The sequence below is a fragment of the Typopeltis vanoorti genome, chromosome 13 (assembly GCF_054136105.1).
Source record: "Typopeltis vanoorti isolate ZY-2024b chromosome 13, IOZ_Tvanoo_1.0, whole genome shotgun sequence".
Classification (NCBI taxonomy): Eukaryota; Metazoa; Arthropoda; class Arachnida; order Uropygi; family Thelyphonidae; genus Typopeltis; species Typopeltis vanoorti.
The window spans coordinates 71,873,639-71,897,892 of NC_143561.1; the positions used below are offsets into that span (position 1 = coordinate 71,873,639).

General features: G+C 36.0%; 1 protein-coding gene across 1 annotated transcript in view; it reads left to right on the forward strand.

Moving 5' to 3' along the window:
* The window catches only part of LOC150100279 (E3 ubiquitin-protein ligase HERC2-like), a 338,356-nt gene that overhangs the window by 230,249 nt on the left and 83,853 nt on the right, over window positions 1-24,254 (forward strand). The window contains exons 16-17 of the mRNA XM_090402625.1: window positions 10,152-10,305; window positions 20,585-20,692. Of these exons, the coding sequence (XP_090258751.1) occupies window positions 10,152-10,305; window positions 20,585-20,692 (262 nt within the window). The remainder of the gene's footprint in view (window positions 1-10,151; window positions 10,306-20,584; window positions 20,693-24,254) is intronic.

Consider the following 24,254-nt stretch of genomic DNA (forward strand, 5'->3'; position numbering starts at 1 on the left):
CAACCATTTACAATATATATACTGCTGTAACCTGTGTCCTGGCAAAGTACAACCCTTGATGTCTTTGTGTCATAAAAATGAAAAATATCTAAATGAAATAACTAACCATACTGCCCCGAAATCACTACCACTATTCCCCTTTGCATCTCTGTCTTATATAGACTTAACTATTTTTCTATCAACAATAGCACTCCACCTCCCTTTCTATCTTCATGAAATACATCATACCCTTCCATCTCTATTCTTGTCAGGATGTCATCCTCATCCAACCAAGTCTCACATCTTCCAACAATTTTTGGGTGAATGAACTCAATCAATTGAACCATTTCATTACTCTTGTTTCTGATATTTCTAGTATTCATATACAAACATAAACTGCTCATTCCTGGATCTATAACAAGTTTCACTGATATGACTTATTAGTGATATCACTAGTAAGTGATACCACTTTCCTTGAGCCATTTCTTTTTCTCCTTACTCATTCCAGCACCTTCTTCAAATCCAACTGTTTTCCCTACATCCCAGATCATCATCCCCTCCCCTTTTGTCTACATATGCATTCACATCCACTTGGAGCATCAGCCTTTCTCACTCTGTGTTACCCTGTCAACCCCGAGTCTCCCCATTTTCCTGTTTTGTTGTGCACACTTGTTCTCCCATTTTCTACATTCATAAGCACCACTGCAATCTCTCCTTCCTTACTCTCCCACTCTTTTGCATCTTTTTTTTACTTGCTCTGATTTATTCTCAGCACTCATTACTCTCCCTTTCAGCTACAATCTCGCCAAATGATTCACACCAAAACCATTTAAATGCAGTCCGTCCATCACTCTTATATAGTTTAATTCTTCCTTCAAACTCATTCCACACCACATTAACAAACTGCGCTCCTTTCTATTCTCACATTTCTTCAAACAGATCATAATTTTTTCTATCCCTCTCGTCACTGTCGTATCTATTACACAGTCCAACACAATTTTTGCTGACTTTTATATGCGACTTGTTTTTTACTAATTTGGGTGCGCTGATTTCAAATATCAAACCCATTTTTCTCTATCACATCAGGTTTTTCCTCTATGGCATTTTCTTTTTGCTAATTTGTAAGTTTTTGATAGTTTTAAGGAGGCAGTACTATTTAGAGGATCAAAAAAATCGATTTTTTAATATTATTTTCTGGAAGTATATAATTTTAAAAATCTGTTCCTAACTTTTTATCAAGAAATTCAAAAAATTCCCGAAGATATAGCCTATTATTCAAAGCGGTGTGCAGATCAGAATCGGAGCGCTCACCGCTCTCGCTTGTTAGTAAACGGATAAATGCGTAAGAACCTGCAATGGCACGTACTGGTGCTTTGAATGCAAGAGAGGCCGATAATTAGATACATAACTATTTAACAATATTCATTAAAAATTACAAGAATATTTATAAAAAAATAACAATTTTACTTACACATGAGTTTCAGGGAATAAATTTTTGTTCGTAGCAATTTCTGCTGTGTGTTCTGTTTTGGCAATCCCTTTGAATACTCCAACAGCAGTCGGCCATCATGTGAGAATCCCATCTTCCTTGGTACCGATCTTCCATAGTTTTTAAGTCTTGATGAAATCTTTCGCCTTGTTCATCACTTACAGCACCTAAATTCTCGGGAAATCTATCAAGATGACTGTGTAGGAAATGAAGCTTTATGCTCTTGTTGCAACCTAGGCGCTGGAAATTTTCAAGCATTGTTCCCACTAGATCTTTGTAATTGCACGCTTTTTTGTTTCCAAGAAAATTGTTCGCAACCACCGTAAATAAAGTCCAGGCCTCTTTTATCAATTTCGTTCAGAGAGTTGATGAAATTTGGGTCTCTCATTAAAGTTCTAATTTGCGGTCCATCAAATACACCAGCTTTAATTTTTTCATAACTAAGTCGTGGAAATTTTTCATATATGTATTGGAAACAGTCACCTTGTAAATCTAAAGCTTAAACATACTGCTTCATAAGACCTAGTTTGATGTGTAGAGGTGGAAAAATGATTTTTTCTCTGTCGATTAAAGGTTGATTTATAACATTCTGTTCTCCAACATTTAAGGATATTCTAAGAGGCCAATGTTTCTGACTACATTGTTGGTTTCTAGCTCGACTATCCCAGAAGCATGAAAACATGGAAACTTTGTATATCCTCTTTGAAAGCCAAGTAAAAAGTTCACCATTTAAAGATCCACACAGATGATCCAGTTATGGTCTGTATATTTTAATAACTTCAGAACCTTTTTAATGTCCTCATATGTTTCCTTTAAGTGGACTGAATAGCCAATAGGAATTGAGCCATATACATTCCCATTGTGTAGTAAGACACACTTGAGACTTCTGCTTGAACTGTCGATAAATAAACACCTCTCATTTGGATGATATTGTACAACACTCATTTCAGTAAGTAAACCTGAAACATTGTTACAGTAAACAAACCCACACTCATGTTTAAAATATTGTACAAGATTACTTTCCCTGCTACGATAAAAAGTTATCTTCGTATCTTGCTCCAGTAAGTTTGTTTTCATTTAATCATGAAGCTAACAATTCTGATGATTCCTTTGATAGGCCCAAATCTCGTACTAAGTCATTCAATTTTGCTTGAGTAAAATATTGCGGTCCAGAACTAGAAATTAAATTTTCATTGTCTAAATCAACATCCGGGTCTTGCTCCTCAAGAACATCTGGCATATCCCGATCATGCTCATTCTCAAGTAAAGGAAGTCCTTTATAAATTGGCACGTCTATTTCATTGGAATGAGCAACTGGCCAAATTGCTGAGTCGAGATTTGGATACACAATTTTTTTCTTATTCTTCTTATTATAACCAAAAGTCTGAACTAAACAAAAATAGCAATCATTTACATGATTTTTCGGTTCATTCCAAATCATTGGAATGCCAAAAGCTAATTTTTGGCATTTTCCCTTGCTCCACTGTCGTAAATTTTCTACACATGACTTACACACTTTATTTGGAGTCCATGACTTGTCCTGATCTGCAATTTTTACGTCAAAGTATGCAAAGTACACTTTCTTAACGAAATCAGTGATATTTGTCCTTTGACTGTGAACAGTAAAGCTGCCACAAATGTAGCAGAAGGAATCTACACTATTGACACAATTTCGAGTAGTAGACATGATGTATTTTCTTCACTGCCGACTAACATGCAATTAACAAGACAAAAAAAAAACAAAGGCTTTATTGAAACGTTTTAAGCGCTCATCATACTTTCACGATCGATTAACAATTGACTGATTTCGATCGTTCTTTGTCCACTATGATGCATATAGCATTCATTTGTTTTAGGCAATTGTCATCGCCTACTTTTCATCACCTAAATGTATTAGGTCAGTTATCAGCCTCTCTCGCATTCAAAGCACCAGTATGTGCCATTGCAGGTTCTTACACATTTATTCTTTTACTAACAAGCGAGAGCGGTGAGCGCTCCGATTCTGATCTGCGCACCGCTTTGAGTAATAGGCTATATCTTTGGGAAATTTTCGAATTTCTTGATAAAAAGTTAGGAACAGATTTTTAAAAGTACATACTTTCAGAAAATAATATTAAAAAATCGATTTTTTTTGATCCTCTAAATAGTACTGCCTCCTTAAAACTATCAAAAACTTACAAATTAGCAAAAAGAAAATGCCATGGAGGAAAAACCTGATGTGATAGAGAAAAATGGGTTTGATATTTGAAATCGGCGCACCCAAATTAGTAAAAATACAAGTGTCGGATCATAATCAGCAGAAAAAAAATTTTTTTTTGTTGGCCAGTGTTATCTTTTATTCTTCTCAACAACCTCCTGATCTCTTACATGACCTTGTTTGTAGTCCAGTCATTTGTGAATACTACCAACTCCCCTTGCTCGCTTGCTTACTCCTCATTTCCAACTCCTCAATCACTCTATTCATTTTACCTCCCATGAAAAGGTCACATGAAAGTTGCAGATGTATATAAGGCTGTGCATTATGGCAAGGCTACTACTCAGAGTTACATTTAATAAAGTCTAATCAGTAGGAGTCAGACTCAGAAGAGATACCAAGTTTGAAGTAATGCAGAACTCACATGTTTCTCATATATAGGTAATGAAAAGGTGCAATATATTATTATTTAAATACTCTAGATTAGAGCTAGTTATATTAATACAGGTAGCCTAGTCAAGAACATGCTTTATGATAAGAAAAAAACTTTGTTTGCTTATACTTAGATAAATGATTAAACAAGGATATAATGTCTTAGCTTTTTTAATTTACTTCATAACCAAGTGAAAAAAACTTTCTATAAGTTCTTGTAGAAAAGTATGTAGAAACAAGCAAATCAAAGGGATGGAAATACAAAGTACATACAGCAGTCGGTGGTTTTACCAATTAAAAACTGTTGCCGCATGCTAGAAATTAATTTTAAGAAATAATATTATTAAAAACTATTTTCGATGATTACATAAGATAAGAATCTATCAAACTATTGGGAGAGAGAGAGAGACAATCAATCTGATTCAGATTTGGCAGATGTAAAAGGGCTTCGCAACGTTCTTTGAAAATGCGTTCATATTTACACCTCCTTCTATGGAGAAGATGAGCTTCATCCCACTGGATACCATGTTTAGTGTCAATACTATGTTATGCCAGACCAGACTTTTGAGGTTTCATGTATTCGATATAATATTCATTAATTCTTTTTTCCACAGAACAGTCTGTTTACCCGAAGTATGTTAGATTACTTTCACACGCTATCTGGTAACGTCAGCTAATGATAGAGGTGACAGTTTGTCTTTTGTAGATGGCAACAGATGAAGAATTTTGTTGATCGGAAAATATGCGAGAATGAGAAGATGATACTTCTTCAAAATTCTACCAGTCGGTTCCGAGACACCAGAAATATAAAGGATTGGAACCCTGCAGTCTGTTGAAGAATCCTGAGGTGTTGGAACATAGGAGTCGATTATCTGCTGGATTTGATTAGGGTTATAACCATTAAATTCCATTAACGTTTTGATAGTAAGAAGTTCTTGTTGTAAGCTTGAGGGAGAGGCGCACACCTTATGTGCTGTATTAATTAAAGACTTGATAACACCAATTTTTTGAGAGGTGTGATGTGTAGACTTTTGATGAATGTATCTGTCAGTAAAGGTAGGCTTTTTTGATAAACACTGGTTGATAAATTACTGGAGGCTGTTTGCATAAGAAGGATGGCTAAGAATGGTAAACTACCAGCTTTTTCTTTTTCCATGGTGAACTGAATGCGTGGGTGAAGACTATTGATCTGTTGTAGGAAAGTGGCAAGTTCATTTTCAGAATGAGGCCAAACAGCAAAGACCTCATCAACATAACAAAACCAATGAAAGGCTTGGGGATGAATGGATGAGAACAAGGTATCTTCCAGACAGTTCAAAAAATAGTTTGCTAAAGTTGGAGACAGAGAGCTACCCATGGCAGTATCTTCAACTTGTCTATAAATCTTGTTTTTCTAGCGGAAATATTCTGATTGTATAACTTCTTCTTCTGCAGCTTCTCCCACTTAAGTGGGGTCACTGTTGATGATGAGTCTCCTCCACATCCTCCTGTCTTGGACTGTCACCACATCCAAGTTCTTCATCCTCAATTCCTCTTCTACCAGCTCCCTCCATCTCTTCTTTGGCTGCCCACGCTTCCTCCTTCCTTGCACATCCATCTGCATGACCCTTCTTTCCACATATTCGTCCTCCTGCCTCATCACATGACCAAACCATCTCAAACTTGCCTCCTGTATCTTCGCTCCTAAGTTCATAACTTTCACTGTTCCCCTCACATAGTCATTTCTCAGATGATCCTTTCTGGTCACACTGCACATCCACCTAAGCATTCTCATCTCTGCTACTTCCATCCTGCTGATGTTATTTTTCCTCAGGGCCACAGTTTCTATAGCACACGTCATAGCTGGCCTCACTACTGTCCTATAGATTTTGCTTTTCAGATTGATCGGCACCCTCTTATCGCATAACACTCCAGTTCCTCCAACCCGCTTGTATCCTGCATCCCACTTCCTTCTCAGCTCCTCCATCTTCTCCCACTGTTGAACCTAAGTATCTAAAGTCTCTCACCTTCCTGATGACATTTCCTTCCAGCTCCAGGTCTGTCTCCTGGCCACCGCCCACTGTTCAACACATAAACTTTGTCTTACTTCTGCTCAGTCTCATACCTCTCTCTTCCAGTTCTTTTCTCCATCTTTCCAGTTTAGTTCCCACTTCTTCTCTTGAATCTGCACACAGCAAGATGTCATCTGCATACAACATTATCCAAGGTGCATCTTCTCTCCCCTCCTCCATCACCACCACCACCTCCATCACAATGTTAAACAGAAATGGACTTAATGCTGACCCTTGATGCAAGCCAACTGTTACTTGAAAACTTTCTGTCTGTCCCAAACAGGTCCGAACACTTGTCTTCACATTTCTGTATATCTCCTGCACCAACCTGACATATTTCTCCAGAACCTTCTTCTCCCTCAGACACCTCCAGACTTCTTGCCTTGGCACTCTATCGTATGCTTTCTCCAGATCAATAAATGCCAGATGTAGCTCCCATTGTTTCTCTCGAAACTTTTCCATCATCTGCCGTAACCCAAAGGTAGTATCTGTTGTTGATCTACCAGGCACGAAGCCAAATTGTTTCTTTGCAATCTCCACCTCCTTCCTCAATCTTCCATCAAGAACCCTTTCTAGAATTTTCATTGTGTGGGACATCAACTTTATTCCTCTGTAATTTGTACAGTCTTGTGCATCCCATTTGCCCTTGTAGATGGGAACAAGAGTACTCTCCCTGATATACCTGAGGAATGTATATTTTTCTGTTGGCAAACTTTCATGAACAGGTCCCACAGCAGGTCAATTCCCTCTTCTCCCATGCCACCACTGGAATGCTGTCAGGACCCACTGATTTTCCATTCCTCATCCTCTTCATGTCCTCCGTCACTTCCACTCTACTGATGTTCTGCATCATCCCCTCAGAAGGCTGCCCATCTTTTCTGTGAGTCCTTGCATTTTCCTCATTCAAAAGTCCCTCAAAGTATATTCTCCATCTGTTTCTTAGGCACACATCCTTCCATAATACTCTTCCTTCAGCATCTTTGATCTGCCTCACATGTAAGATGTCCTTTGCTGCTTTATTTCTACATTTCGCAGTTGGTAAATTTTTCTCTGTCCTTCCTTTGTTTCTAATTGATCATACAGATCTTGATATGCCATGGCCTTCGCCTGTGCCACAACTCTCTTGGCTTCTTGCTTTCTCTCTCTGTACACCTCTCTTTCCTCTTCCACTCTTGACTCATCCCACTTCTGCTTTGCCTTCCTCTTAGCTGTCACTGCCACTTGTACATTATTATTCCACCACCAACCCTCCTTCTGCTCTCTAATCTTTCCAGATGTCTCACCAAGCACCTCGATTGCACAGCTCAGGATTACTTTTGCATTATGTTTCCACCAATCTTGTACACTTTCCAGTCCATCCGAAATCCTCTCTAACACCCTCTCTCTAAAATGATTCCTCACACTCTCTTCTTTTAAGCGAAACCACTTAATTGTCTTCATTCCATGGCTTCCAGAGGTTCTTATCTTCGATCTTATTTTAAAGTCTGCACACAGTAGTCGGTGTTGCTGTGCCACTCGATCTGTTGGAATTACTTTACAATTTGTCACAACCTTAAGATGTTTTCTTCTAGTCAAAATGTAGTCAATTTGTGAACTGTTGTTACCACTCCTAAATGTTATCAAATGTTCTTCTCTCTTGTAGAAAAACGAGTTCACAATAGCCAGATCAAACGCTACTGCAAAATCCACAACCCTCTCTCCTTCCTGGTTCATCATTTCCATTCCGTGGCCACCATGCACCCTTTCACAGTCTCTATTCTGTCTTCCTATGTGCCTCTATTCTGTCTTCCTATGTGCCTGTTCAAGTCTCCTCTGACAATCACCATCACATTTTCTTCCAGTTCCCTCATTTCTTCATCTAACATGTTCCAGAACTCATCTTTCTCCTCTGCTGTACAGCCAGCTTGCGGGGCATATACACCTAATACGACCACCTGCTCTTGTCCAGGACCCATTTTCATTTGCATCATCCTGTCGTTCCTTCTACCCACTTCCAGTACTTTCCTACAATCCTACACCATTTCTTCCCTCGTTATTCGCTCCAGAGTAGAACAATTTATATCCATCTCCCAGTTCCTTTGCCTTTCCCCACCTTCCATCTTGTCTCCTGCAGACATAAAATGTCCAACTTCCTCTTCCTCATCATGTCTGCTACCTCTCTTCCCCTTCCAGTCATGCTTCCAACATTCAGTGTTCCCACTCGCAACATCCTCTCCACCTGCTGGGCTTGCTTCTTTAACCACACCCGTCTTTGATGCGGTAGCCCTCGTACACTTCTCGCAGCTGTAGGGCGATATGGCTGCGCGTCGCTTAAGGGGTACGCCCTAGCCCTTATATCATTTTCTCTTTGACTCATATCATAGCTAGAGCTGGCAGTGAAGTTTTATGACCGGATGTCCTTCCTGACATCAACCCTCGCCATTTATCCAGGCTTGGGACTGGCACCTTTTGAGGCTAGCTTGCCTCCTTTGGTGGCTGCATAAGATGAAATAACTTAGCAGGATTGGAAAGATTCACCCCTAGCCCTCGAATACTCCAATAGCATCAGGGGGAAGGAGCAAGGAGAGGAGAAAGAAGCAAAGAAAGAAGAGGAGGGACCAGTCTACAGAATAATATAACAGATGTATATTACATGAAGTAAGGCATGGTCCAGCATCTTTGCAGTATCAGGAGGGTAATCAGCATATAGTAAATTAATAGTGTCAGATAATGGAATGTTGGTAAAGAGGGAAACAATGTCAAAGCTGACTAACAAATGTGACTCTTGTATTTGAATATCCCTGATTTTCTCAAGAAAATGTGTGGAATTCTTGATGGATGATCTAGATTGTTCAGTATGGGCAGTAAATAAATGTCACAGAAATTTAGCAATTATATAGATGAGAGAGTTAATACAATTCACAATGGGTCTTACTGGATAACCTTCTTTATGAATTTTTGGGAGGCCATATAAATGAGGAGTTCTTCCAAAATGAGTGTGCAACTTGTCCAAAGTATTTCGATCCCAACTAACAACTTCATCGAGCACCTTATTTAATTGTTTAATTTTGTGTTTTTGTAGGGTTATAACTAATTTATTGATAGGCGGAGGTATCCTGTAAAAGGAGCACATAAGGTGTACTCCTCTCCCTGAAGCTTACAACAAGAACTTCTTACTATCAAAACGTTAATGGAATTTAATGGTTATAACCCTAATCAAATCCAGCAGATAATCGACTCCTATGTTCCAACACCTCAGGATTCTTCAACAGACTGCAGGGTTCCAATCCTTTATATTTCTGGTGTCTCGGAACCAACTGGTAGAATTTTGAAGAAGTATCATCTTCTCATTCTCGCATATTTTCCGATCAACAAAATTCTTCATCTGTTGCCATCTACAAAAGACAAACTGTCACCTCTATCATTAGCTGACGTTACCAGATAGCGTGTGAAAGTAATCTAACATACTTCGGGTAAACAGGCTGTTCTGTGGAAAAAAGAATTAATGAATATTATATCGAATACATGAAACCTCAAAAGTCTGGTCTGGCATAACATAGTATTGACACTAAACACGGTATCCAGTGGGATGAAGCTCATCTTCTCCATAGAAGGAGGTGTAAATATGAACGCATTTTCAAAGAACGTTGCGAAGCCCTTTTACATCTGCAAAATCTGAATCAGATCGATTGTCTCTCTCTCTCTCTCTCCCAATAGTTTGATATATTCTTATCTTATGTAATCATCGAAAATATTTCTTAAAATTAATTTCTAGCATGCAGCAACAGTTTTTAATTGGTAAAACCACCGACTGCTGTATGTACTTTGTATTTCCATTCCTTTGATTTGCTTGTTTCTATACACACTGATGATGTACTGTTATTTTCAGTACGAAATATCTGTACTTTCATTTCATTAAGGTTAATTGCTGTGGTTATCATGTAATTTATTGTTTACAAACAACTTAGATCAAGATATTATTTGAAGCTACATATTAAAAAGAACACTTTTTCCCCCTTCCTCACAGGTCAGTGAATTGATTGTGGAAATGTGTGTGACAGAGTTGGAAGATGTTGCTTCTGACATTGACTCTAGAAGGTCTACACCACAACCTGTAGTGCAGGAAACTAGTCACCCATATACGGATGACGTTAATTTAACAGGTCACGTCAAAATTGCAGGTTTGATATGCTTTGATTTGAAAACTTTCATTGCGCTGTTTATATGTAAATATATGTGTTTGTATTTTCTGAATAATGCTGCTTAATTATACCCCTTTCTCTTTGATAATTTTCTGCATAACTTATGCGAATGCATCTTGTGCTGCTGTGAAATGATCCAAGAGAGAGGAAAGGGAAAAAAAAAAAATCTTTTTTTTTTTGGATATTTTTGGATATTCAATGGATAGGACCAAAATTATGGTCCTATCCATTCTCATCGGTATATCTGCAATCCATATTTATGTGACCATTGATCATATAGAATTATTCCAGTTTCTCATATGAACCATTCATTTTTAAATTTCTCTATCAGTCATTCATCTTCCAGAAAACTAATTACTGCAACTGTTGAGCCCATATCTAGTTGCAGCAGTTGATTCTCTACTGGTGTGCATTCTTTTCATCATAACTTAATACTCAAGCTGCATTAACAATCAATAATATGGTTCCTGTGTAGAATATTCCCAATATTTTACTTTCTGGTCCTCTTGAAGCTGTTATCCATTCATGTATAATGGTTAGCAGTGATTTTGTTCTTGCCAATTTGCAGATAAGTTTTTTGTCCAGTGGTTCTATTTTTTTTTTTTTCCCACAGTGTTCAAATACTTAATTTTCCTGAAATTCTTTATCTTCTTCATTCCTCAGAACTCTTTTAGTCTTTACATTGGCTAGAAACATCTCTCTCAAAATGAATAGTTACAATGATAAATCAGAAAGGAAAATGAATGTCAAGTGATTCATTATTGTTGATTTTGAAAATTATAGAATTATAAATGTAAGTTTAGGTGAACTGTGTATATAGAATAGGTATAGAACAGAAATTAGAATGAGTTGGTAAAGGGAATATGAATAAGTTGGATTGCTCTCTGGTGAATAGTATCATCTAGAACTTTTAAAGACATTTTGCAGCACTGTCCATACAGGGTGAGATAATCTCATACTGGAAGGGATTTGGATTTTCTATAAGATGAGAAGAAAAGCCCACTTTTTGATTGCTGACAGTGAAAGATATGATATATTTATCCTTGGTGACACTTGATGTTATTGATATTACAAGAGGAGATATCTATTTTTAAGTAGTACTGAAAGTACGAACAGGTTAAGTTGATTCTTTTTTGTGACGAATAAGGCAAAGTTGAATTCAACTGCATTAATTATCATTTTCTCATTCATCTACATATAGTCGAAGCTCACCATGGGAGGCCTATTGTACTGTTTCTCAAACTCGTTCACTGATGATACACTCACAACTTGCTCTGGTGACCCATTCCACTCATTCACCATTCTCCATGGTTACTCACCTCTGGATCCTTTCTATCACTTCCTTATCCCCAAGAAACGAATGTTACTAGATAATTTTCTCTGTAGCACAGTTGGAAGAATGACAGGACATTGTACCCTTCAGCTGAAAAAGACAAGTTGGATTCTCATTATGATAAGAGGAATCTTTATGGACTTTTTCAGTTGAAGGTGAGTTAACTCTGCTACCTCAATGTAAAATAGGCCAACTTTCCTTCAAATGAAAAAAAGCCTGTATAAAGATTCCTCTTATCATAACGAGAATCCAACTCAAGTCTTTTTCAGTCAAAGGGTGCAATGTCCTGTTATTTTTTCAACTCTGCTGATTGATAGTTTTCTCCTGGATAGTTGAGGTTTTTCAGCCAACATGCAGGCTAATTGGCCAGAGAACATAACAGTTTACATATCAAAATTACATTACAACCAGTAGGTTTAAGTTAGTTTCATAAGATGGCCATATACCTGCTTGTATGAGCTTTGTGGCCATAGTATCATCAAAAAATCTAGTCCTAACACCCTTGCCAACCGTATTCTTACACAATTTCCAGGGGGCAACTCTTTGTTCTCTCACTTCTTGCCATGTATTGAAAAAATCCTATAAAATCCTTTAATAACTTATATATTTCTTATGTCTTCTCTTTTTTTGCCTTTCAACTAGCCTTTGTAAAACTCACAGATGTTCAATCCATTCCTGTAGTGAGCATTTCATGGATTTGTTGCAGTCTTGATTTCTTGCTTCTAGATCCTCTCCATTACTTTCTTATTCCCAAGGAATTGATTCAACTGCTGCATACAGTAGTCCAGAGATGACCTTACTAGTTTTATAAAAGGGAATAGTGACAAACACCTAGATCTGGTACAAAATCCAGAAAATGAGGGTCAGATATTCCACTCACCCAAAAGCACTCGCATGATATGCTTGGGAAGAGTTTTGCCAAAACATCCTCTTACATTTGAGAATTCTTTGTCCTAAAAAGCAAAGCAGACAAGCATCAAATTCTGTTTGTTTCAAACAGTCTGGAAGATTATGACAGCCTTTCAAGAAAGAACTGAAAGCTGCCTTGTCATTTCCAACCATCATATGATTAGATGACATCCATTTATGAAATTGTTACATCTTTCACCATCATCCATGGATCAACTGCTCCACTCAGAATGTTCTATGAGAACAAATCTCTGGAATTCTGGAAAAAATGCAATTATTGCCTTTCCATAGCCAGATAAGGATCCCAGAATACCAATACAAGAAATTACTGTTCGAGTGCTCTGACTAGCTGCTTGTGAATGATCTTGGAAAAAAATTATTAGCTCCCATCTTTTATGGTTTTTGTGAGCAGCAACTTTTTTTTTTTTCCCCAAGAGGCAGCTGGCTTCAAAAGCATAATTTTCAAATAGATGATTTATTCTGACAGGAAGTATCGACTAGAGATGTTTTCTTCATGAACATTTAGTATTGGTTTTCTTTTACATGGAAAAAGCATATGACACAAGTTGGAGGTTTGGCATATTGAGATACCGACATTACTTAAGTCTCAGAGGAAATGTCCATCTCTTTTAAAAGTTTATATCTAACCATATCTTCCAAGGCTAAATGTAATCGACCCTCTGTTGATCCTTTATCCAAGAGAAGGAAGTTTCACAATGGACTGTGTTAAGTTTCATGCCAGCTCATTACCCATATATGGATTACAGGCAGATTATAAAAAAAAATTAATATATTAAGTAAAATAATGTATAGAAATATTTTAATTGAGTACTCTCATTTCATCAGTGTGTGCAGTCATTATTTTAGTTCTTTTAATAATCTCCCTGGGCCTTGATTCCTTTGATATATAATGCATTTTTAAATTTCTAAAAAAATACTAACTTTTGTAATTATGTATAGATTTATATACTTTCTTTTAAAGAGAATTTTTAAAAATTAATTTATGACTTTATATTTTTCTTGTATATACTTATAATGTATACATTTTTTTTTATTTTTTTAACCTTTGTCATGGCACATTCTAGCAAATCATGGCACATCAGCAAAAAAAATAAAATTAAATTAAAATTAAACTTTTTTTTTTTTTTTTTCAATATGTAGCCATAATAAATGAAAACCAACATTGATTTTAGTTGGTATTAAGTTTGATGTTGTTTGGAGGTTGTTCTAATATGAAAGATTTTTCAGTGTATGTTCAGCAGTGGAGACTCGGTCAAACTAGTTTTTAGAGAGAATGCAGTGAGTGTGTTACATCCTTGAAGCAAGTGAGTAGGAAATTATTAAATGATACTGAATGCAGCTGTTCAGGTTCTGAAAATGTTTTTATTGTGGTTGCCACTCGTGAAAGGTTATAGTAACCAAATAGTGCATTTTTACCATGGTTGGGCTAAGGATTTTTTTTTTCCATTTTTATTAATTCTGTATATATATATATATATATATATATATATATATATATATATATATATATTGTAATTTATTTATTTATGTTTACATAGTCTGAAAATCCTACTCTAGAAACCAAACATGGAACTTTTTCAAGCCACTTCAGGCCTTTAATAAGTGGGTGGAATAGTCAACAAGGTGTGAGGAAGGGTGTGGGCTGTAGTTTAACTCGGCCAAAAGTCTTATGCATTAGTGAGATTTAGTTGATGGAGGATAATATAGTCATAGGTATAAAACACAGTGTATGTTATTTTCAGAGAGGAGAGAGAACAAGATAGGAGGAGGGGATTTTGCTCATGACAGCAGAAAAAATGAATCCCCAAAAAAGAGTAAAAGTACATCAGGAAGACAGTGATACAAAGCAGTTCATTTGAAGTTATCTGGTGTGAATAGAGGAAACAACAAGGTAAACTCTATAGTTGTTGCTGCTAAGGAGTGTAAGAGAGAATGTGGATGTCACGCTTTAGAAAATTAGTACAGTGAGTGCAGAATGAGGAATTCTGGGGGGGGGTAGCAAAGGGGATATAAATTGCAAGGGAAAATAGTCATAGCAAGGGAAGGAAATAGAATTTATACGGCTGCTAAGAGATAATACCTGCAACAACATATTATGGAAAGAACTTGAAATTTGAGAGTACTGGTTGGAAGTGGTGTTGCTTACCATGGTAGCAATAGCCTCCAGCTAGGAAGAATCATCATGCAGCCTTTGTCCTGGAGATTGACAGACATGGAATTTTCAGTTAAGAAGTAAACATAGAATTATAGAGCAATTATTATGATAGATGGTCAAGGAGCATTTGAAGGAAGCAGTATCAGGTTATACTCTGAATCAGAGGATAAGTCAGGTGGAAATTAGATGAATGAGTAGCATCATTAATTAGGTAGGATTTTCAGAAAAAGAAAATGTTGTGAAGAAATATTCTCATTTCCCAGGTCAGCCTTGCATCAGAAATGTGACTATCCCTCAGAATCAGAAGAAATAAATGAAGCATTATGAAAAATGGAAAATCACCAGGTGAAGATAAAATACCAATAGAACTATAAAATATGTAGAAAATAAATTTCACCAACAATTATTTTAATAAACAAAATATATGTAACACTGGAAGAATATCTAATGACAGGAACCATGCATCTGTGATTCCATCTTTAAAAAAGGAAGTAAGAATAACTGTAACAACTACAGAGGAATAAGTTTGTTAAACACAGGTTATAAGATATGTCAAAAATACTGAAAAATAATTAGCCATTACACTAGGAGAAATTATAAATGAAGAACAGAAAGTTTTAGAAAAGAAAGATCCTGCATAGATTATATCAGCCTCAAACTACTAATTGAGAAAAGAAGAGAATTCAACTTAGAAATGCATCTAGCCTTCATGGATTATAAAGTTTTTTAACTCTTTGACATACTAAAAAACCACTTGCCTATAAATTTATTAAAAGTACTCTACAGCCTATATGTGAAAACAATAATAAGCATAAAAAGAAGTGCAAACAAAACCAAAACATTTGAATTAACAGGAGGTGTCCCCTTTCTCCAATATTATTTAGAATATATAGGAATGAAATAATCAAAGAATGACAGTTAATCAACAGAGAAGGAATTAATATAGAAAATAATTTTATCTTAGATGCCTTACTCTTTGCAGATGACCAAGTGATATTTGGAACAACTGAGGTCAGTCAGTTGAGGACAATCTACAAAAAGTTGTATATTAACTGAATTTAATAATAAACAATATAATATGTCAAACTCTCTCTCTCAAGAAAAAAAATTAAAACTATGGCATTCAAAGGGAAAATGCCCATTTGAACTAAATGGGCATTTTCCCTTTGTAATAGACAATGAAATAACTGAACAAGTCAAAAAATTTTAATTGTTTGGGCTATAAATTAAAGAACAATGCAAATTTAGACATTTCTAACAAAATTTGCACATTCTCCAAATTCAATGGAATAATAAAGAAAACAGTAAATATGAGGATAATCTTCTTGAGCAGGCAATATTAAGTAGAATGATGTAGCCAAAATCAGAATGGGCAACTGAATAATGAGGCTTATTTGTCCCTATGGTCATACTAAGCAAGAAATGGAGGAATTTTTCAAAGCATTACAGAAGACAGCTGAAACAAAAAAGGAAAAGTTTGTTCTTGTTGGAGATTTAAACAGCAGAGTAGGAAATGATTGGACCTCATGTGGGTTATTATGCACAGATTTGGTCCCTTGATTTTCATGGTGATATAAATTTGTAGGAAAGGGTCAAGAGAAGACTGACTAAGGTTTTTGGGATGTGGGATATGAGGACAGATTGAAGGAATGCAGTTTGCAAAGCCTTGTAGATAGCAGGAAGAGAGGGGATATGATTGTGATATTTAAATTGGTAAAGGATTGTTACCAGATTAATGTGGAAGACATTTTTTGTAGAATGGGGGAAGGGGATAGAACAATGGGACATACCTGAAAGTTATATAAGGAGGGTGTGAGAAGAGGCATAAAGAGTGGTTTCTTTACATGGAGGGTGATTAGACAGTAGAATGCTTTGCCAGACATTGTGGCGAATGCAGATATGCTGAATGAGTTTAAAGCATGTTTGATGGACTTTCAGTGTGACAGTATTTGCCTCCTGCGATAAGTCTTTAGACTCCATAGAGGTCTGGTGTTAATAATTACCAGACATAGAAATGTTCTGGGAAATTTTCGAGAAATGAACAAAGTTAATAATAATGGTAAGTACTTAGTGGATTTCTTTTCAGGATATGGAATAATTATAGGGTTACCAGATGTCTGGGATTGGCCTGGACAGTCCTGGATTTGTAATTGCATCCAGGACTGTGTTCAGGATTGAAAAAAGTCCAGGATTTTAAAATTACCAGTGCTTACATGTTTAGTAATTAGTAATTCTCCTTGTGTGTGTGGTGTTTGTGTCTGAAAAGTCTGCTACCTTTTTTTTAGTCTTTGCATTCCTTACTATGGGAAAGAGAAAATGCAGTTTCAATGAAAAGTTGCAAGCTGAGTATAAGTTTTTAAAACCTTATGACAGTGATCATGTAAGTTGCACAATTTGTATTGAAGACTTGTCAGTCACACACAAGGGAAGAGGTGATATAGAAGATCATATAAAAAGCACTAAACACAAGAGAGCAGTAAGTAGTGTTTCATCTTGTAATATTGTTGCTTATTTTAAATCAACAAATGCTACTGATGATGACCCTTAAATGTCTTAAAAAAAGATAATCACACAAAATGACATTTTGTGTGATTATCTTTGTGCTGATAATACCAATACAAATTTTGGAGGAATAAATAGGAGGGGCAAGAAAAATGTATTCAGAAAAATTGAAGGAAGTTGTCTCATCCTGGTCTAAACATTGGCCGCTCAGTAAATAATTGTGTTCAGACTACTGCAGATATTACTACCTGTGGATATGGAAATATTTTCATGTACACATAGTCAGACCCACTCAACTTAAAGAATTCTGTGAATTTGTAGATACCGAATACAAAATAATTTTGTCTCACAGTACTTCAAGATTTTTGAGCTTATTGTCTGCAATACAAAGAACTTTAGATATATTTGAGAGTCTAAAATCATATTTTCTTTCAAGTGAACAGTGCCCAAAGATTTTGCAAGATTTTTTTTTTTAAATACAGTAAATAAAGTATATCTTTTGTTTCTGCATGGTACTTTACAATTATTTCAAACTGTAATTAAGCAAGTAGAGTCCAATTCTATAACTGCCACAAAGATGTTAATGAAATATTCTGAATTGGAAAATAAAGAAAGATTTCAACATAAATTTGTGCCATTTTTGGCACAAATTTATGTTGAAAACAACAGTTAAGTAAGCTGGTATCAAATGGGGAAATTAATCAGGAAGATTTCTATGAGAATATCAGCAAATTTTATGAAGCCAGTATAAACTATTTACAGTCCTGGAAGAAGAGTGTTGAACATACAGAAAAATTTAATTGGATATTTTTGGCTTCTGGTGTGAATTGGGCTGATATAGAACAGAGTGCAAATTTTGTCAACACAGAATACAGTACAGAATTTAGTAAACACAGATGAATTATTTGATGTAAGGTCAATGCTAAACAAAGTTCTACAACAATAAAACAAGAATGGGACTCAGAAACTTTAAGCATTCAAGATTAATGGTTATCTTGTCTTTATTTGAGATCTTCAAGAATGCTGATATCACCTTCAAACATATATTCAAGTTAGTAGAATTTGCTGTGTGTTGACCAGGTACATCAGCTCCAATAGAAAGAGATCGATTGCAGGTGCCAACAGCAAAGGAACTTTAAAAAGTGAAAGTGAATACCAAATATTCTTGTAATGATTTTTATAACCATATAAAATCCAACAAACAGTTTTTTAAGGAAAATACTATCTAATGAAAAATATACTGGAGTGGAACAGAAACAAGAAGACTAGCCATCCACGTCATCTTCACAATAGACCTGCTGTAGAAAGTACACAATCTACTTTTCAATATTTTGAATATTTTGTTGATTGAGTTCCTCGCTTTATGATTTCCTTTTATTTCTTCATATCAACTTTTGTTTGTCATGCAGGGGTGTATAACTTATAAGTCATCAACTTATATAACGTTAAAATTAATTTTTCATGAAATATTCTGGATTATCTTTCCTAAAATATTGTAACCCTAACTAATTATTACTAACACTATGTTCCAGCATAAAAATGTGCACAAATTCACATAGAGACAAGATGCAAGAATAAGAAAAGGCTCATTGACTATGTTATTGCTGATAGCAATGTTTTCACACTGGTTCAGGACACAAGAGTATACAGAGGATTTGAAATAGGAAGTAATCACTATTTACTTATGAGCAGGATAAAATTGACTTGCATATTGAAAAGAAGAATGTGTGTGTGTGTGAGAGAGAGAGAGAGAGAGAGAGAAAGTTTTAACATGAATCAAAGTTGAGCAGCTTTCAGAAGTGAACTGTAGACTCATATACACAAACATCATTGAAGAAAAGAAAGAGTTTGAAAACAAGAACCAAACTTTGGAGATCCAGTGGCAAACCCTGAAGAAAACATTGATTGATTTAGTCTGAAAGGCATGTGGTGAGGTTGTCTATAAAGATAGAAAAATCAGAACTCCATGATGGACTCAAGAAGTTAAAGAGGCAGTCAAGGAAAAGGAGAATGCATATGGAAAGTTCCTGGCAGATAAGTCAGCTTGTGCTCTTAGAGAATACAGGGAAAAAATGTAAGAAAGCAAAACACTGTATAAAACTAGCTAAACATAAGTCATGGGAAAACTTTGGTAAGAGCATAGAAAATAAATATCTGGAAGGTGGCAAAATATCTGGAGGAAAGAGTATTGTAAAAGGAATCAGAGATGATAAAGGTGACATGAAAACTGAAGATAAATATATTCTTTGAAAGACTGCTAAAAAACAAGCATCGTCAGCATGGTAATGGAAAATTCCCAACAGTAATGCAGTCAGGAACATATCAATATTTGAAGTCCATCAAAATCCTACAATGTGGAAGGCAGCTGAAATAGATAAAATTCAACTAGAAATGCTCAAATATGGAGGTATAAAAGTTTTACAGTGGCTGCATTGCATAATTTAGAATGCCTGGCTAGAGGGTTGAATTCCAAATGATTGAAGCAGAGTTCTTTTAGTACCATCTGTTAAAAGGAATAAAACTGAATGTGAGAATTTCCCTAATGAGTGTTCCTGGTAAGATTTATGTAAGTCTACTTGAGACATGACTAGGAAAATTGTAGAAGGAAAGCTTGGTGAACAACAAGCTGGATTCATGCCAAATAGCATTTGTCAGAATGAGATTTTTACTTTAATACAAATAGCTGAGAAATCTTGGGAATATAACAAGGATCTGTTTAGCTTTTGTTAATCTGGAAAAGGCATATGACAAAGGTGCCAAGGGGACCTCTAGGAAACTACAGTATGGTATAAATGGGACATTATATTGAGCAATACACTCTCTCTATTTTTAAGCTGTAAGTCAGCTGCTAAAATCTGAGATAAATGTTGTTTGTATAAGGGAGCTCGTCAAGAGGTGTGTGGAAAAAATAGTTTCTGGCTGTATACCCAGAGTCAGAAGGATAAATTAGGCAGGAATTGGGTAGATGAGTAGTATCATTAGTTGGGAGTTGCAGAAAAAGAAAAAGTTGTGCAGGATATATATAAAGAGAAGGATGATTAGCAAGGAAGGCAAAAGAAGATAATGAGAGGCAACAGATTGTGATGAGCAGGCCAAAGAGAATCCTAAAAATAGTTATTTCAATATGCTGAGTAAAAGGATGAAGATGAAAGAATAACTTTTCTGATGGTAGGAAGATTCGATATTCTAATATCAATCTCTAGCCATTGATTTTGACTAAAAATTGAAACTTTTTTTATATGTAAAATAAATTTTTAAAAAAATACTGAAAAATGAAATAACTGTATATGCTGATGAGTCATTTTTTATATATTTTTATTTATTTCTTATTTTTTAAGGTGCTGAAAGCTTGAGAGTTGAATTTGATCGTCAGTGCTCAACTGAGAGACGACATGATCCACTAACTATTATGGATGGATTAGGAAGAATTGTTGCAATTAAATCAGGTCAGTTATGGAAATGATATTTGTCTGACTTTGGAGGGGTGGGGGGGGGAGGATTAGGAGGTGTTTAATTAAAAATAAATCTTATTTAACATACTTATTAAATCCTTTCCTTTAATGTTACACTATGATCAGCATTCATTTCAGTAAATTAGAGACACTACAACCATGCTAGGAATAATATTTTTAATTCTCTGGCGTTTCAACCTTCATATAAGGTCATCATCTGGAGTACACACACACACACACACATATATATATATATATATATATATATATATATATATATATATATATATATATATACATACATACATACATATATATACAACGACAAGCCATATTACATTTCACAGTATGCCAAACCAACAATGATTTGATCAACCACCTAGAGGTCAGGACAGTAGAATAACGGTTGATCAAATCATTGTCACTTTTGCATATTGATTGATTGAAATGTAATATAGCTTGTCTTTGTGTATATATGTGTGTGTGTACAGGGTGGTTCAAAATCCCACATACCAACTTTGAAGGGTGGTAGAGAACATCAAAATCAACCATATGTACATAGGAAAGCATGACCGGAAACGCCACTGGACGGTACTAACAGGGACACAAAAATAGGGAAATAACACAAGGCAGTAAGTAGTGTAAAAAACTTTATTAGACGTAACTGAACAGTTCAATAGTAGTTGGATACATAATATGGTTTCACATCAGGTGCTCAAAGTTACGACCATTAGCAGTGATGCATGCCTGACACCGACGATGCATTGATTGCCGTACATTTTCGAAAATACCTGGAGTTTCCCGGATATTAGCAGCGGCAATGGCAATTCTTGCCACAAGGTTCATGTCAGAGGCAACAGGTGTTTCGTACACCATGGCTTTAAGGGTCCCCCACAGAAAGAAATCAATGCTCTATAAATCAGGTGAGCATGGGCCATGCGACGGGTCTACCACGCCCAATCCATCGAGCCCCAAAGGACCTGTGCTTTGGGGCTCGATGAATTATACTGGGTAATACTGATGCACAGAAATGTCAAAATGGGCTGGAGCCCCATCGTGTTGGAACCACATCTGTCGACACACAGTCATTGGAACATCGTTCAGTAAATCCAGCAGAACTTCTTCCAGAAAGGTCCGATACATCTGGGAGTCCAGTCGGGGTGGTAACAGGTATGGGCCGACTAAACAGTCAGCGATGATACCTGCCCATACATTAATGGTGAAGCATTGTTGTGCAGCATGTGAATGCACAGCGTGTGGGTTCTCATGGGCCCACACATGAACATTGTGGTGATTGAAGAACCTTTCAGAGGTAAATGAGGTTTCATCCATGAACAAAACACAAGTTCGAAAATCTGGGTCTACAGCACTTTTCTGCAGAAACCACTGTGCGAATTCCACACGTCGAGGATAATCTTTGGCCATCAGTAACTGGACCCATTGCAGATGAAATGAATGTAAGGACTCAGAGTGCAAAACATGCAATACACCAGATCGAGATACTCCTGTAGCAGACACAATGGCACGTGTGCTTGTCTCTGGATTATTGTCCATCGCATGCAACACCTCCTCTTCCATGGTGGGATTTCATGTCAATCGTGGTCGCCCATCATCATTCCTGCGATCCCTGAATGATCCATAGTCACACACATTTTGATGCAAATGCGCAAACAGCTGGTAATGCGGTACACTTCTGTTTGGGTACCTTTCGCGATACATTCGTACAGCGGCTCGTCCATTACCGTCAGCTAACCCATAAACGAGGTACATGTCTGCCATCTCAGCATTCGTAAAATGACACATGTTCTTCGTGCGATGTTGAAAGCTTGAATGAGGAAGCCCCAATTGCTCACCTGGAGCGCTGCTGAACAACATCACCTATCACTTTTGGGTGGCTTTTCCAGTCAATCTTTCCTATGTGAATATGGTTGATTTTGATGTTCTCTATCTCCCCTCAAAGTTTGTACATGCAATTTTGAACCACCCTGTATAATCCAGATGATGACCTTAATATGAAGGTTAGAACATTTCAAAATTAAAGTAATTATTTCTAACATGTTGTATTCTCCATAATTTACCGAAATTACTTATTAAATGACTGAGCCTTAAAAGCGATCATTTTGATATTTAAGCTTATTAAAAGAGAAATAAAAGTATCCAAATGTTATAATAAACTAATATTTGCACTCTAAATTTTCGAAAGTAGCAAAAAGGTAATTTATGTTGGAAAGCAAGAGAAGATTCATAAAGGTAGTCAGTGGTCTTTGGAATGTGGAGTATGAGGACAGATTGAAAGGATGTAAGTTGCAGAGCCTCGTGAATAGGAAGAATGGGGGGGAGATATGATTGAGACATATAAGCTAATCAGGGGTTGTTATCAGGTTGACATGGAAGAGATTCTTCATAGAATGGGAGAGGGGGGATAGAACGAGAGGCCATCGCTAGGAACTGTATAAAGAGAATGTATGGAGCAGGTTCTTTGCATGGAGAGTAGTTGGTGAGTGGAATGCATTGTCTGAGTGTGTTGTGAATATAGACATATTGAATCATTTTAAAGCACTGCTGGATGAGCATTGTGTGCAGAAGTATGTGTACCTTCCACAATGAGTCTCTGACTCCATGGAGGTCAGATGTTAATAATAATGTTTAGAGCTCACATAACCTTTAGCATGAATTGCTATCATATTGTATAAAGCTTATAACTGGAACTGTGAATTGCTGTTTTATTATTGTTATTATTATTAATGATTTTATTAAGGGTTTTGCTGACATAGTGTGCTGTTTTGAGCTTATTAATTCTCTACAGAATCCAAATAGATAAATCAAAATACTTAGAAAAGCAATTGTCAAGATGATATAGGCTAAGTTTCCAGTTGTCATTGTATTATTATGATTGTAGTTTTCATGAAAGATCTACAGAAGGCTCATTTGACATTAAAATGTAGTAAGATTAGAATGAATTATCCATAATAGTATTTCATAGCAGTCTTCTTCAATAGTTTAATGGACCATTTAGGTCTAATGCTACCATCATCCTCCCTCTCTATCATATGCTTTATCTGAAGTAAACTGCTCACCTGATTGTTAATTTTTTCATTACTACATCCATCTATCTTGTAGGTCTTTTCTTGTCAGCTTTATTTGTGTGCTGCACTCATTTAACCACTGGATGGCAAGTGTAATGCATTGGTCTACATATGGGTTGTAGCAATATAAGTTAATGTTATATTTATTGTGTGATGATATTATGTAATTTTTAGATTGAGTGCTTCTGTATGATATTTGTGATTGGTGCTTGCTGTTTAAATAAATATTTAATGATATTTAATAATATTAAATAAACAGTGTTATTTTAAATTATTTGTTTCTTGTTTAGTGCTTTGGACAAAATGGTGTCAAAAACCTACTTTCATATATGTCGGCACAAAAGACAAATAAAGTGAATGGCATGGATTTTTAAAAATGATTAGGTGCCATCAATGTAATATGCATGCATGGGGAAAGGTTGCTGATGTTTATGTATAGAGATTGAATAAGAGAAAAGAGCAAATGTGGG